This window comes from Rana temporaria, chromosome 4, assembly GCF_905171775.1.
Source record: "Rana temporaria chromosome 4, aRanTem1.1, whole genome shotgun sequence".
NCBI classification, from domain to species: Eukaryota; Metazoa; Chordata; class Amphibia; order Anura; family Ranidae; genus Rana; species Rana temporaria.
The window spans coordinates 447422670-447436364 of NC_053492.1; the positions used below are offsets into that span (position 1 = coordinate 447422670).

Here is a 13695-nt window from a genome sequence, read left to right on the forward strand (position 1 = left end):
TGGTCATGCCCATTTGGTAAGAGGCTTATTAACCACTTCACCTCCAGAAGGATTTACCCCCTTCCTGACCAGGCCATTTTTTTGCGATACGGCACTGCATTGCTTTAAAGCGGAGTTACAGGCTTTTTTTATGTTTATTAAAAGTCAGCAGCTACAAAAAGTGTAGCTGCTGTCTTTTAATGAACAGACACTCTGCTCCACATTCCAGCGGCGCGCTGCCCGGAGCTCCGCTCCTCTCCCCCCTCTCCAGCCGGCGCCTCCATTCCTAGTGTGGGCACCCGGCCGTGACAGCTTTCGGCTTCACAGCCGGGCACTCACTGCACTTTCATAAGCGGGCGCTGCGCTCTATGAGTGGTCAGGGGAGCGTCTGAGACCTGTCACGTGTCCCAGGCGATCGCCTACAGGGAGGGGCCGCCGTAGGCGATATGACGTATATCGCCTAAGCGGCCCTTGGGCGGAAGGAGGAAGTGGGACAGGAAGTCCCACTCCTACTGAAGCCCCCACTCCCCCCCCCCAAAAAATGACATGCCAAATGTGGCATGTAAGGGGGCAAGAAGTGGTTTAAGCGGAAGTTCCACTTTTGGGTGGAACTCCGCTTTAACTGACAATTGCGCGGTCGTGCGACGCTGTACACAAATAAAAGTGATGTCCTTTTTCCCCACAAATAGAGCTTTACTTTGGTGGTATTTGATCACCTCTGTGGTTTTTATATTTTTGCGCTATAAAACAAAGAAAGACTGACAAATTAGAAATAATAAAAACATTTTTTTTTACTTTAAAAACTTTAAAACATATCCAATAAAAAAAAAGTAAAAAAATTAATAAAAAATCACATTCTTCATCAAGCTAGGCCAATATATATTTTGCTAAACAAATCCCAATAAGCGTATAGTGATTGGTTTGCGTCTACAAACTATGGAATAGATTTATGGACTTTTTACTGAATATGTACAAGTGTTTTAACCACTTAAGACCCGGACCAATATGTAGGACCAATATGTTGGTGGTATTTGATCACCTCTGTGGTTTTTATTTTTTGCGCTATAAACAAAATACAGCGACAATTTTGAAAAAAATACAATATTTTTTACTTTTTGCTATAATAAATATCCCCAAAAAAGATATATAAAAATATATTTTTTCCTCGGTTTAGGTCGATACGTATTCTTATACATATTCTTGGTAAATAAAAACGCAATAAGCGTTTATCGATTGGTTTGCGCAAAATTTATAGCGTTTACAAAATAGGGGATAGTTTTATGGCATTTTTATTAATATTTTTTTTTTACTAGTAATGGCGGCGATCAGCGTTTTTCTTTCGTGACTGCAACATAATGGCGGACACATCGGACACTTTTGACACATTCTTGGGACCATTGTCATTTTCACAGCGAAAAGTGCTATAAAAATGCACTGATTACTGTGAAAATGACAATGGCAGTGAATGAGTTAACCACTAGGGGGCGCTAATGAGTTAAGTGTGCCCTAAGGGGGGGATTTTTACTGTAGGGGGGCGTGGATGTAGGCGTGACGTCACTGATCGTCCCCTATATCAGTGAACAGACGCCACAGAGAAGAACGGGGAAGGTATGTTTACACTCACCTCTCCCCGTTCTTCAGCTCCTGTGACCGATCGCGGGACACCGGTGGCGATCGGGTCCGCGGGTGCGGTCACGGAGCTTCGGACCGGGCCGAGAGCGCGTCGCTGGCGGCGCGCTCGCGACCCCGTGGCCGGGCTCTTAAAGGCAACGTACAGGTACGTGCCTGTGCCCAGCCGTGCCCTACTGCCGACGTATATCGGTGTGAAGGGGTCCTTAAGTGGTTAAAGAGCCTTGCAGGATTTAAATGTAATTTTTGTATGTGTGCCCCTGTAATCTTTTGTTCTGTTTGTATGTTCTTATAGCTGCACCATCTTTAATGTAATGTATTTTTAGGGTATGCCCCCCAAAGTCTTTGACTTTTTGGGGATCAGTGACACCAATAGTGCTAAAGAAAAATTCACTGTCACTGTATAAATGACACTGGCAAGGAAGGGGGTTAACATCAGGGGTGATCAAAGGGTAAGACCCCTTTAACACTGAGGTGCTTTGCAGACGCTACAGCGCTAAAAATAGCGCCTGCAAAGCACCCTGAAAGAGCGGCTCCATTCACTCCAATGTGAAAGCCTGAAGGCTTTCACACTGGAGCGGTGTGCTGGCAGGGCGCTAGAAAAAGTCCTGCCAGCAGCTTCTTTGCAGCGCATTAGGAGCGGTGAAATCAATGGGCAGCGCCTCTGAACCGGCCGCAAAGCAGCTGCTTTTCGTCTGCTAGCGGGGGTTAAAAACTCCCCGCTAGTGGCCAAAAAGTGCAGCCGATGGTAAATCGGTTTTACTGCCGAAGCCCGGGCGCTTTCAGTGTGAAAGCAGCCTTAAGTGTGGAGTGCTTTCTAACTGTGGGGGGAATGCTGTGACTGGAGAAAAAAAGGGATTTTTAATAACAGCTTACCTGTAAAATCCTTTTCTTGTAGTACATCACGGGACACAGAGCAGCATAGCCATTACACATGGGTTATATAGTGTACCTTCAGGTGATGGACACTGGCACTCTCCGACAGGAAGTTCCCTCCCTATATAACCCCCACCCATAGTGGGAGTACCTCAGTTTTGTAGCAAGCAATGTGTCTCCCAAAGATTCCCCATAAGAGGGGTGGGAGCTCTGTGTCCCGTGATGTACTACAAGAAAAGGATTTTACAGGTAAGCTGTTATTAAAAATCCCTTTTTCTTTATCGTACATCACGGGACACAGAGCAGCATAGCCATTACACATGGGATGTCCCCAAGCAATGCTAAATGAGGGGAGGGAGAGCATCCAGGTAAAGCAAAAAAAACAGCGGGTGCCAAAGGACAAGAGGACCTTATACTGCGGCCTGTAGAACCGCCTGCCCGAAGGCTGAATCAGCGTTCCTCCTAACGTCCATTTGATAAAATTTAGCAAACGTATGAACAGATGACCAGGTCGCTGCCCTGCAGACTTGAGCCATAGAGACCTGGTGATACGCTGCCCAAGAGGCGCTCACAGCTCTAGTGGAGTGAGCCTTAACCGACAAAGGCGGGTTTTTCCCTTTTAGGCCATAGGCCTGAATAATCAACTGTCTAATCCATTTGGAAATGGTGGCTTTAGACGCTGCCTGACCCTTCTTGGGTCCTTCTGGCAGAATAAACAAGACGTCAGTCTTGCGAACCTGGGCTGTGGCCTTCAAATAAATCCTAACAGCCCTGACCACATCTAAGGAATGTAGCAATCTCTCCTTCTTTGAAGAAGGTTTAGGAAAAAATGACGGAAGAATCAAGTCCTGATTTAGATGAAAACTAGATACTACTTTCGGAAGAAAGGACGGATGTGGCCGAAGAACGACCCTGTCCTTATGTAGTACTAAATAGGGTGCCTTACACGACAAGGCTGCCAGTTCCGACACCCTCCTGGCGGAAGACATAGCCACCAAAAAAACCAATTTTCTAGTTAACAAGACCAGCGGGATCTCAGATAAGGGTTCAAAAGGCTGGAATTGTAAGGCCGATAGAACCAAATTTAAATCCCAAGGATACAGGGGAGCCTTCACCGGAGGATTAATCCGAATAACCCCTTGTAAGAACGACTTTATTAGAGAGTGAGAGGCCAAGGGTCTTTGGAAAAAGACTGATAAGGCAGAAACCTGCCCCTTGATTGTGCTGACAGCTAGACCCTTCTCTACTCCTAACTGTAGGAAATCCAAGATTCTCCCGATGACATACTTGCGGGGAAGCCACTTCCTAGCCTCACACCATGCAAAGTAGGCTTTCCACACCCTATAGTATATAAGTCTAGAGACTGGCTTTCTAGCATTAACTAGGGTGGAAATAACCTGGCCAGAAAGGCCCCTGTTTTTAAGAATTAGGGATTCAGCCGCCAGGCCGTCAAATTTAAGGCTGGTAAGGCAGGATGGAAGAATGGCCCTTGTGAGAGGAGGTCCGGCCGCAACGGGAGGACCCACGGTTCCTCTATTGCCATCCTTATTATTAAGGAGTACCAAGGCCTCCGGGGCCAAGCCGGGGCAACCAGAATCGTTGGTTTGCGCTCCACCTGGATTCTGTGAAGAAGACGGGGTAGCATCCGTAACGGAGGGAAGGCGTAAATCAGCGCAAACTGTTGCCAAGGACATACCAGGGCGTCCGTCCCGCAGGCCAAAGGATCCCTTGTCCGGGATACAAATTTGATTAGTTTCGTATTGAACCTGGAGGCCATGACATCCACCTCCGGAGTTCCCCATCTCTGGCAGATGTCCTGAAACACTTCGGGATGGAGAGACCATTCTCCCGGGGACATTTGTTGGCGGCTGAGAAAATCCGCCTGCCAATTGTCCACTCCGGGGATAAACACTGCTGAAATGCATGGAATATGGGTCTCTGCCCAAGAAAAGATTCGGTCCACCTCTCTCTGGGCTGCCAGACTTCTGGTGCCGCCCTGGTGGTTTATATAAGCCACGGCAGTGGCGTTGTCGGACTGTATCCTTACTGGGGAGTCCTGTAATACATCCGTCCATGCTACTAGAGCCAACCGGGCTGCTCGTATCTCTAGGACATTTATGGATAGAGTCGACTCTCTTTTTGACCACTTCCCCTGCTGGGTCAATCCTTCCAGGACTGCACCCCAACCCGATAGACTCGCGTCTGTGGTAACAATTCTCCATGAGACTGGACTGAACGATCTTCCCCTTAGAAGGTTGTGCGGGGCTAACCACCAGCACAGACTCTGACGTGCTGCATGGGATAGAGATATGGGAAGATCCAGGGCCTGGACCCTCTTGTCCCAGGCTGCGAGAATTGCTCTCTGTAGTTTTCGAGAGTGGATTTGGGCGTAGGGCACCGCTTCGAAGGTCACCACCAACTTGCCCAATAGGCGCATACACAGACGAACGGTCGGCCTTGCGCTGCTTAGAATTACTTGAATTAGCTCCTTTATAGAATCCACCCTGGACTGGGGAAGAAAGATTTTCTGATGCACAGTATCTAGAATCAGCCCAAGATATTCCAATCTTCTTGTGGGCTGTAAGGCCGATTTGTCCTGATTTAGGATCCAACCCAGAGATTCCAGGTAGGTTACCACTAGGCCTACTGCTTGCCTCAGACTGGCCTCTGAGAGATCGATCACTATAAGATCGTCTAAATAAGCCATAACCAGGATCCCCTGAGATCTTAGGTTGGCCAGAACTGGGGCCAGAATTTTTGTGAAAACCCGAGGGGCCGTGGCTAGCCCGAAGGGCAAGGCCACGAACTGAAAATGCCGATGTCCCAGAGCAAATCGGAGAAACTTGAAATGCCCGGGAAAGATCGGGACGTGCAGGTATGCATCCTTGATATCGATAGATGCGAGGAATTCTTTCCCTTGTAGGGCGGCCACTACCGAACGAACAGATTCCATTCGGAAAGAGCGAATCTTTAGGAAGCGGTTTAGGGCTTTTAGATCCAGTATTGGTCTTACATCGCCGTTGGGCTTCGGGACTACAAATAGATTTGAATAAAATCCTTGTCCGCGCTCCAGGGCTGGTACCTCCATGATCACCCCTTGATTTAAGAGGCGGTCTAGGGCCGCTAGAAGCGAGACTCCTTTTTGAGGATCGCTTGGGAGCCTTGACTCCTGGAAGTGGGGAGGGGGAAACCCCCAAAACTCCAGCTTGTACCCCTGGGCCACTGAGGACAGAACCCATTGGTCGGAGATTCTGGCCTTCCAAAGCTCCAAGAAGCGGAGTCTTCCCCCCACCCGAGAGAGTGGGGGCGTTCCTTCACAAATTCGCTTTAGGGGCAGCTTTAATTGGTTTACGAAACCATGGCTTCTTGTTGCCTGAAGCTTGCCCTTGCGACCTGTTAGTAGGCGAACGGCCAGCAGGCCGTCGATACTGCCTAGAGGGTGACGGTCCTGAGACTGGAGAGGTTGGACGTTTAAAGGCAGGTCCCCGAAACCTCTTCTTAACAGGCAAAAGAGTGCTTTTGCCACTGGAGATCTTCTGAATATATTTGTCTAGATCATCTCCAAACAATCTTTCACCCTGGAAGGAAAAACCCGTTAAGAGTTTCTTGCAGGGGGTTTCTGCAGACCAGTTTTTTAACCAGAGAAGCCTCCTCATATGAACCAGAAATAAGGATAAACGAGAAGCTTGCTGGATGGAATCCTTAATGGCGTCAACGGCAAAACATAAAGCTCTGGGCAAGTCAGCTAGGTCCTGAGCTTGTTCTGCCGGAAGGTCCCTTAAGACCTGTTTGGTCTGTTCCTTCAATGCCTGGCATACTCCAATGGCAGCCACAGCTGGTTGAACTACTGCACCTGCAGTGGCAAAGGAAGCCTTTAACAACGTTTCAAGTCTCTTATCGACAGGGTCCTTGAACATATGAATATTGTCTACTGGACAAGTTAAGGCTTTGTTCACACATGAAATGGCTGCGTCCACTGTAGGGACAACCCATTTCTTAGAAAAACTTTCTTCCAAAGGATACAGCACTGAGAACCTTTTAGGAGGAAGAAAAATCCTATCTGGTTTGACCCAGTCCTGAAAAATTAGGTCCCTCAGTAAGGGATGGACCGGAAACACTGCATTGGATTGAGGTGCCCTTAGGGAACCTAGAGAGGATACGGCAGCCTGAGGGTCAGGCAGGGGTAACTTAAACTCCGTCCGTACCATGTCCGCTAGGGACTGGATCCATAACTTCTCTGCTTGGGAAGCTGAAAACGGCTCCTCTATAGTGGAGTCCTCAGAACCCTGTTCCAAGTGGCCTTCCCCTTGCTCCGTTGAGAAATCTAATTCCTCTGCGGAAAGGATCTCTTCATCTGGAGACTCAACCCTAGGGGATGGGGACCTAGCCCGCTTCTTCCCAGGTAATGAGGCTGAAATCAAAGCAGCCATTCTCCGCTCAAAACCACTCAAGGTGGTGGCTAACATCTCCTCCGTAACAAAGGTAGGAGTTGGTTGAATGGGGCCAGCCGCAGCATCCAACACCCCTGGTGGCACATCTAGGGCAGCAACCTCCAGTTTATCTGGGGAGGAAGGCACAGCCGACGATTGGCCGAGATCCTCAGAGCCCGATGGGGAACCCTTCTGTTTCTTTGGGCCCTTGGCATTTTTGGAGCCTCCTGCGCCCTTAGGAGCCATGATACAAACCCAAGGTACTCCGCTATAATACTACTGACTATTAAGTCGGAGTAAATACACGCCCCCTAACCAGAGAGGCGTTGGTTACTAAAATAGAAATAGTAATAGGTTAGGGTAATATTACAATCCTTGTTTCCCAAAACCTAAGAGGAAAAGTAATACAATGCCCCAAGGGCTTGTCACTCATAGGACCACTATGAGCCAGGTATTACCCCCTTAAATTGCTGGTCCAGACGCCTGGGTTTACACTAGCTTAGGCTGCTGCAAGTACACCGGCTTTTTTAGAATCACTACTTAAGAGCCAAGCTCTTATTAGGGTGCGTACTCCAAATTGGCCACCGGGTGTCACTCTCCCCCAAAAAAACCCTGGTATAACAAACCATACGCAGCTCAGGCTGCAGCTCCGTGTCCCACGGCGATCGTGACTGACTGAGAGCCTAACATAGGCTTCAGAAGGACCGCCCTGCGCTCAACCCGCCCCCCTACGCTGCGTCACCGAAGTTATTTACAACGTGCGCGCGCACGCGCGCGCGCACGTCTGACGCCGCTGGAGGAACCAGGAAGTCTCAGGGAGACAGCGTGGACGCTGACGGAGCTATGGGGAGAGACAGGCACCCAGGGAAGACTCCCATCTCTGGGAGGTAAGTCCAGCTTACTCTTTCCAGGACCCTTCCCTCTATGGCAGCGCAGCAAGCCTCTAGACCAGCCAGGGGAAAAATCACATGGGGGAGAAAACCATCCAGTGCAAACAGACTTTGTGGTGATATATATATTGCCCATGCACAGAGGCATAAAATAGGCTGCCCCCGAATCCCCTGTGGAGGGCCCACTGACAAACCAAGTTCCGTGGGCCCTCGCTTACCTTCTCCACGCCGCAGGGTATTGCCAAAGGCCCCAATCTTCCCCCATCTCCGTGGGTATGGTCATAGACCTTCAGGGACCGGGGTCCAATTTAGGAACACCACACACCTGGACCTATATAGCACTGCTGGCATCAGGATTGCTAGGTTAAAAACCAGTCCTGGAACCCAGAGTCCAGCCCTCCCAAAGAGAGGCATTATAGGCAGAACCCCTCCACGACTTGGGGCCCGGGTACCGTCCACTTTGGCTATGAAGCACCTTGGACGGATCCGGTAGGCTTGCCCGGGTCCCAAGGACAACTATAGGCAGAGCTCTTCAACGTGCACCAACACCTAAGACACTGGCGAAAAAACTGAGGTACTCCCACTATGGGTGGGGGTTATATAGGGAGGGAACTTCCTGTCGGAGAGTGCCAGTGTCCATCACCTGAAGGTACACTATATAACCCATGTGTAATGGCTATGCTGCTCTGTGTCCCGTGATGTACGATAAAGAAATAGAGATCAGTGTTTCTGCTTAGCAGAAACACAAGATCTCCGTCTTTCTCCTTCACAGAACAGCAATCTGCCTTGTTTACATAGGCAGATTGCTGTTCTGCCTCTTCTGTGAACGATCGTGGGTGGCGGGCGGCAATTGGACCTACTGATTGGCTCCCACTGTGTCCAATCACAGCAAGGTTCCGGCAGCGTGCGCCCCAGAGCTGGTCACAGGAATCACGTACAGGTACGTGATTTTGCGCTAAAGGGCTGCCCTGCTGCATTATATGTATGCTGGGTGGTCCTTAAGCTCTTAAAGGGTAACTCCACTTTCATTGGTAAAAAATAGCAAATAATAAAAAAAAATAATATAGTGTATACAACTGTCATATTGTAATTGAATGTTATTAAAAACTATCTTTCCTTTTCAATCTTCAGTGCTGTCATTGTCTGTAAAATTCATTGCAATGACAACCGGAGGCGTTCTGTAGAGCGCGCTTAGAAATGTAAATGTGTTTTTTTCCTCCTTGTGTGATTGGTTTATTGATTTCCCCAGAAGTCCACACTAAGAGTCAGGTTTTGAACATCCTCTGCAACAAAAATATAGATTTTTGGTGGGATACTCCTAAAGGGAAAAGACATCTAAAAGGGATGCAGACCCTGCAACTTTCCTCACTAGAGCCCTGCAGGTGAAGCAGCTGACTGATAATTATAAAATCGCTCCCATAGAGATTCACTCAGCACATAAACACAGACAAAAAGGCTATTTCTTTAAAATAACAAAAGGTAGGAAGTTTGTTAAAATGTTTGCTATATACATAGATCACCCAGAGAGTAATATTTTTGTGTCAGCAAAGGGGAGTTACTCTTTTAATACATGGTGGTGATAGGAAAAAAATCACTTCATAAGCACATATGAAGATCATTCTTACAACTTTATGATTGGACCTTGGGGTTCTAAGTAATTTTCTAGCAAAAAATACTGATTTTAACTTGTAAACAAGTGTCAGAAATAGGCCTGGTCCAGAAGTGGTTAAACTATCGCTTGACTTGTCCTTACTACCTCTCATAATTCACTATTGGTACAAAAGAATGACTCCGCTGATCAAAGGTGAGCCATAACAAAGCCAAGTAGGATCTGAAAGAGAAGTGATTAGGGGTGTAAATATTTTTGCCAATCAATGCAAGCACATCAACAGACCTACCAAAACTGAATATGTTTGATATAACGAGTTTTAATTCTGGGGTCCTTTGAAGATTCACAACATAACATTTTGAGTCTTCGCAGTCAAAGTTTTTCAAGGCAACGGCCAAATAAGTTTGCTGGGGTGAAACGCGGATGCGTTGAACCAAACTATCATGCAGCCCCGCATCTTCAGGAGAAAACAACACCTCTAGGCTCTCTTCACCTAAAAAAAAATAAAAAAAAGAGAGAGAGAACTGATTAGACCTGTAAACATGGACAAATAGGGAAAATACTCCATCACGTTTACAGGCATAGATGACCATGCTGTAGATATTTGCAAATATACTGCAATAAAATTGTATTATTGGCTACCCAAACCAGGACATTTGGTTATCGGAGTCTTGGCTGCTTTCTGGGCTGTGCAGTAAAATAAATGTGCAGAAGAAACTATAATAAATTAAATAGTCCCATATTATTATTAGCTGGTTCAGTCTCAACTGATGGCCTATAAAAAGGTGTCTCATTACCAAGGTGTCCCACAAGAAACATCTCATAATGGGTAAAAGCAAAGAGCTCTCTCAAGACCTTTGCAACCTTATTGTTGCAAAACATACTGATGGCATTGGTTACAGGATTTCTAAACTTCTGAATGTTCCAGTGAGCACTGTTTGGGTCATAATACGGAATCGGAAAGATCATCATTTCACCATAAACCGATCACGACCAGGTGCTCCTCGCAAGATTTTTGACAGAGGAGTGAAAAGAATTATCAGAAGAGTTGTCCAAGAGCCAAGGACCCCTTGTAGAGAGCTTCAGAAAGACCTGGAATTAGCAGGTACAATTGTTTCAAAGAAAACTAATAAGTAATGCACTCAACCGCCATGGCCTGTATGCACGCTCACCACACACAACTCCATTGCTGAAGAAAAAGCATGTTGAAGCTGTTTAAAATTTGCTGCGCAACGTTTAGACAAGCTTGTGAAATACTGGAAGAATATAGTCCGGTCAGATGAGACCAAAATTGAACTCTTTGGATGTCATAATACATCTCCTGTTTGGAGGTCAAATGGCACATCACCCCAAAAACACCCCCCATACTAATAGTGAAGTTTGGAGGTGGGAACATCATGGTGTGAGGCTATTTTTCAGCATACAGTACTGGAAAGCTTCATATCATATCAGCGAGACAATGATCCCAAACACAAAGCCAAGGAAACTCACAATTGGTTTCAAAGAAAGAAAATAAAGCGGCTAGAATGGCTCAACCAATCACCTGACTTGAATCCAATGAATGAATGAATGAATGAATCTATGAAAAGAACTAAAGATCCAAGTTCATAGAAGAGGCCCACGGAACCTTCAAGATGTGTTTGTGTGGAAGAATGGGCCAAAATCACACCTGAACAACGCATGCGACTCATTTCTCCATACAGGAGGGGTCTTGAAGATGTCATTATCAACAAAAAAATGTGTACAAAGTATTAAACACATTTCAGTTATCGTGTTCAATACAAATTCCCTGCATGATCCCATTTTATTATACATAACTTAATTTCTGAACTTACCGTATTTATCGGTGTATACCGTGCACTTTTTTGCCCTGAAATTCAGGGCAAAATCGTGGGTGCGCGATATACACCGATACCCGCGCCAAGTTTGAACTACTGCGCCGGCATATACCGAGCGCAGTATACTGAGCGCAGGCTCGGGTTCTCTCGCAGTCACGTCCTGGACGTACAGGACACACAGGACGTGACCGCGAGAGAAGCCGAGCCTGCCTGACTATACACGAGTGTACTGAGCTCGGTATATGCCGGCGCAGTAGTTCAAACTCGGCGCAGGGATCGAGCGGGGAGGACACCGCAGACGGACGCTGGACCCGACGAAGCTGCCGATGGACGCCGCGCAAGACACCAAAACTGTAAGTACTAAAATCTTTTTTTTACAGGAATGCGGGTCCACTTTAGGGGTGCACGCTATACGCCGGAGCGCGCAATACCCCCAATAAATACGGTATTTCTTTTGGTTTCTTTGTATGTTTGGATTACATGGGTTGTTACCGACATGTGGTGAACATTTCATGTCAATAGCACCTTTAGAAATATATTTATCTAGAAAAGTGGTGAGGTGTTCAATACTTATTTTACCCGCTGTTTATGTTAATTGTTACATCAAGTATATAACAGCTGAATTACCAATAGTTTTCTGAAAGCGGTATACACAGTTGTCCTCTTCAAAATAAACATAATCTCCGTGAGTAATCTGTGAATGGGAAAAAATGCTAACATTTGAACAACATACGGGACACATATCTAATGACAGGTTTGTATTTAAAAAGTAAAGAGGAACAGAACTGCGAAAGTTTTGCCCCAAAAAAGCAAGCAGAGTGTAAAGGCCTAGTCACAGTATTGCCTGTAGAATCCCTATAAATCTGATATTTTCCTCAGTATGGATTTGCCATGCTTTGCTCTGTGTGGAGGCCACCATCTTGGTAGAGTCAGGGCTTTACTTTCTAGTGTCAGCCTCCAGCAAGGAAAACAATGGCGCTCATCAGCACCCTTACACTACATTGAAAAGTACAAGGGGCCAAATTCTCAAAAAACCTGCCTAACTTAACTTTCAGCAGTTAAGTTACACAGGCGTTAAATTTCTACCTAAGTGCCCGATCCACAAAGCACTTACCTAGAAATTACACGCCGTGTAACCTAAGTGCCTCCGTCGCAAGGCGGTCGTCTGCTCGAGGGGGCGATTCCTATTCAAATGAGGCGCGCTCCCGCGCCGGACGTTCGGCGCTTGCGTGTGACGTCATTTTTCCCGACGTGCATCGCGCAAACGTACTTTACGCCGGGCTTTGTGGATCGCGACGGGACAATAAAGTTGCGTAGAGTAAAAAAAAAAATACGCGCCGGGATTTTTTTTTTGAAATTTTAAAAAAAACGCGGCGATCGAAAAAAAGGTTTGTTTTTACAAGGTCTAAACAGTTTAGGCCTTGTAAAAGCATCCCTAATTTTACGTATGCAAAACGTAACTTACGCAGAAAACACAAAGCTAAAAAGCTTTGTGGATCTGCCTAAGTACTCATTTGCATACGCAAAGCGGCATTTCGACTCGAAATGCCCCCAGCGGCGGATGCGGTACTGCATCCTAAGATCTGACAGTGTAAGTATCTTACAGATGTCGGATCTTCTGACTATCTTTGGAAAAATCCTTCTGAGGATCGTTTCCAAAGATAGCCACAGGGATACGCAGGCAGAACAGCAGTTCCGCCTGCGTATCTCCTTTGAAGATTTGGCCCAAGCTGTCTGCCGCAGTGGTAGAGGGGACGTTCCGTCACGGCCATCTTGTTACATCCCGTACTCGTCCACAGTAAGCCTACAGTCTGAAGTCGCCAAGCGGACATCTTTTTACACCCACCGAAATCTTGCATGTCATACTTATTTTATACAGTATTTTGAACTTTGTTACATTGTTTTGATATTCAATTTTAAAAGCAGTGGTCTTCTGTCAGATCAGCAAACCTGTGAGATCAGCAGGCTTGCCACTGCTTTTAAAATGTAACATCTAAACAGTGTCACAGAGTTCTAAATACTGTATTTCACTATATAAGCTCAGTTTAGTGGTAAAAATAATTGTCAAATGCAAGATTTCGGTGGGTGTAAAAAGATGTCCACTTGGCAACTACAGACTGTAGGCTTATACTTGGATTCACGTAGGGCGGCGTATGTTTGAGCTGGCGTAGCGTATTGTATTTACGCTACGCCGCCGTAAGTTAGAGAGGCAAGTGCTGTATTCACAAAGCACTTGCGTCCTAAGTTACGGCGGCGTAGCGTAAATGTGCCAGCCTAAGCGCGCCTAATTCAAATGAGGAACAGGGGGGTGTGTTTTAGGTTAATGAATCGTAACCCGACGTGATTGACGTTTTTAACGAACGGCGCATGCGCCGTCCGTGGACATATCCCAGTGTGCATTGCTCCAAAGTACGGCGCAAGGACTTATTGGTTTCGACGTGAAC

General features: G+C 46.6%; 1 protein-coding gene across 2 annotated transcripts in view; it reads right to left on the bottom strand.

Annotated features, from left to right (window-relative positions):
- PREPL (prolyl endopeptidase like) overlaps positions 1-13695 on the bottom strand; it is a 54778-nt gene that overhangs the window by 28604 nt on the left and 12479 nt on the right. For both annotated transcript variants that reach the window (XM_040351547.1, XM_040351548.1), the window contains exons 4-5: positions 11879-11945; positions 9703-9906 (exon numbers count right to left, since the gene is read on the bottom strand). In XM_040351547.1, the coding sequence (XP_040207481.1) occupies positions 9703-9906; positions 11879-11945 (271 nt within the window). The remainder of the gene's footprint in view (positions 1-9702; positions 9907-11878; positions 11946-13695) is intronic.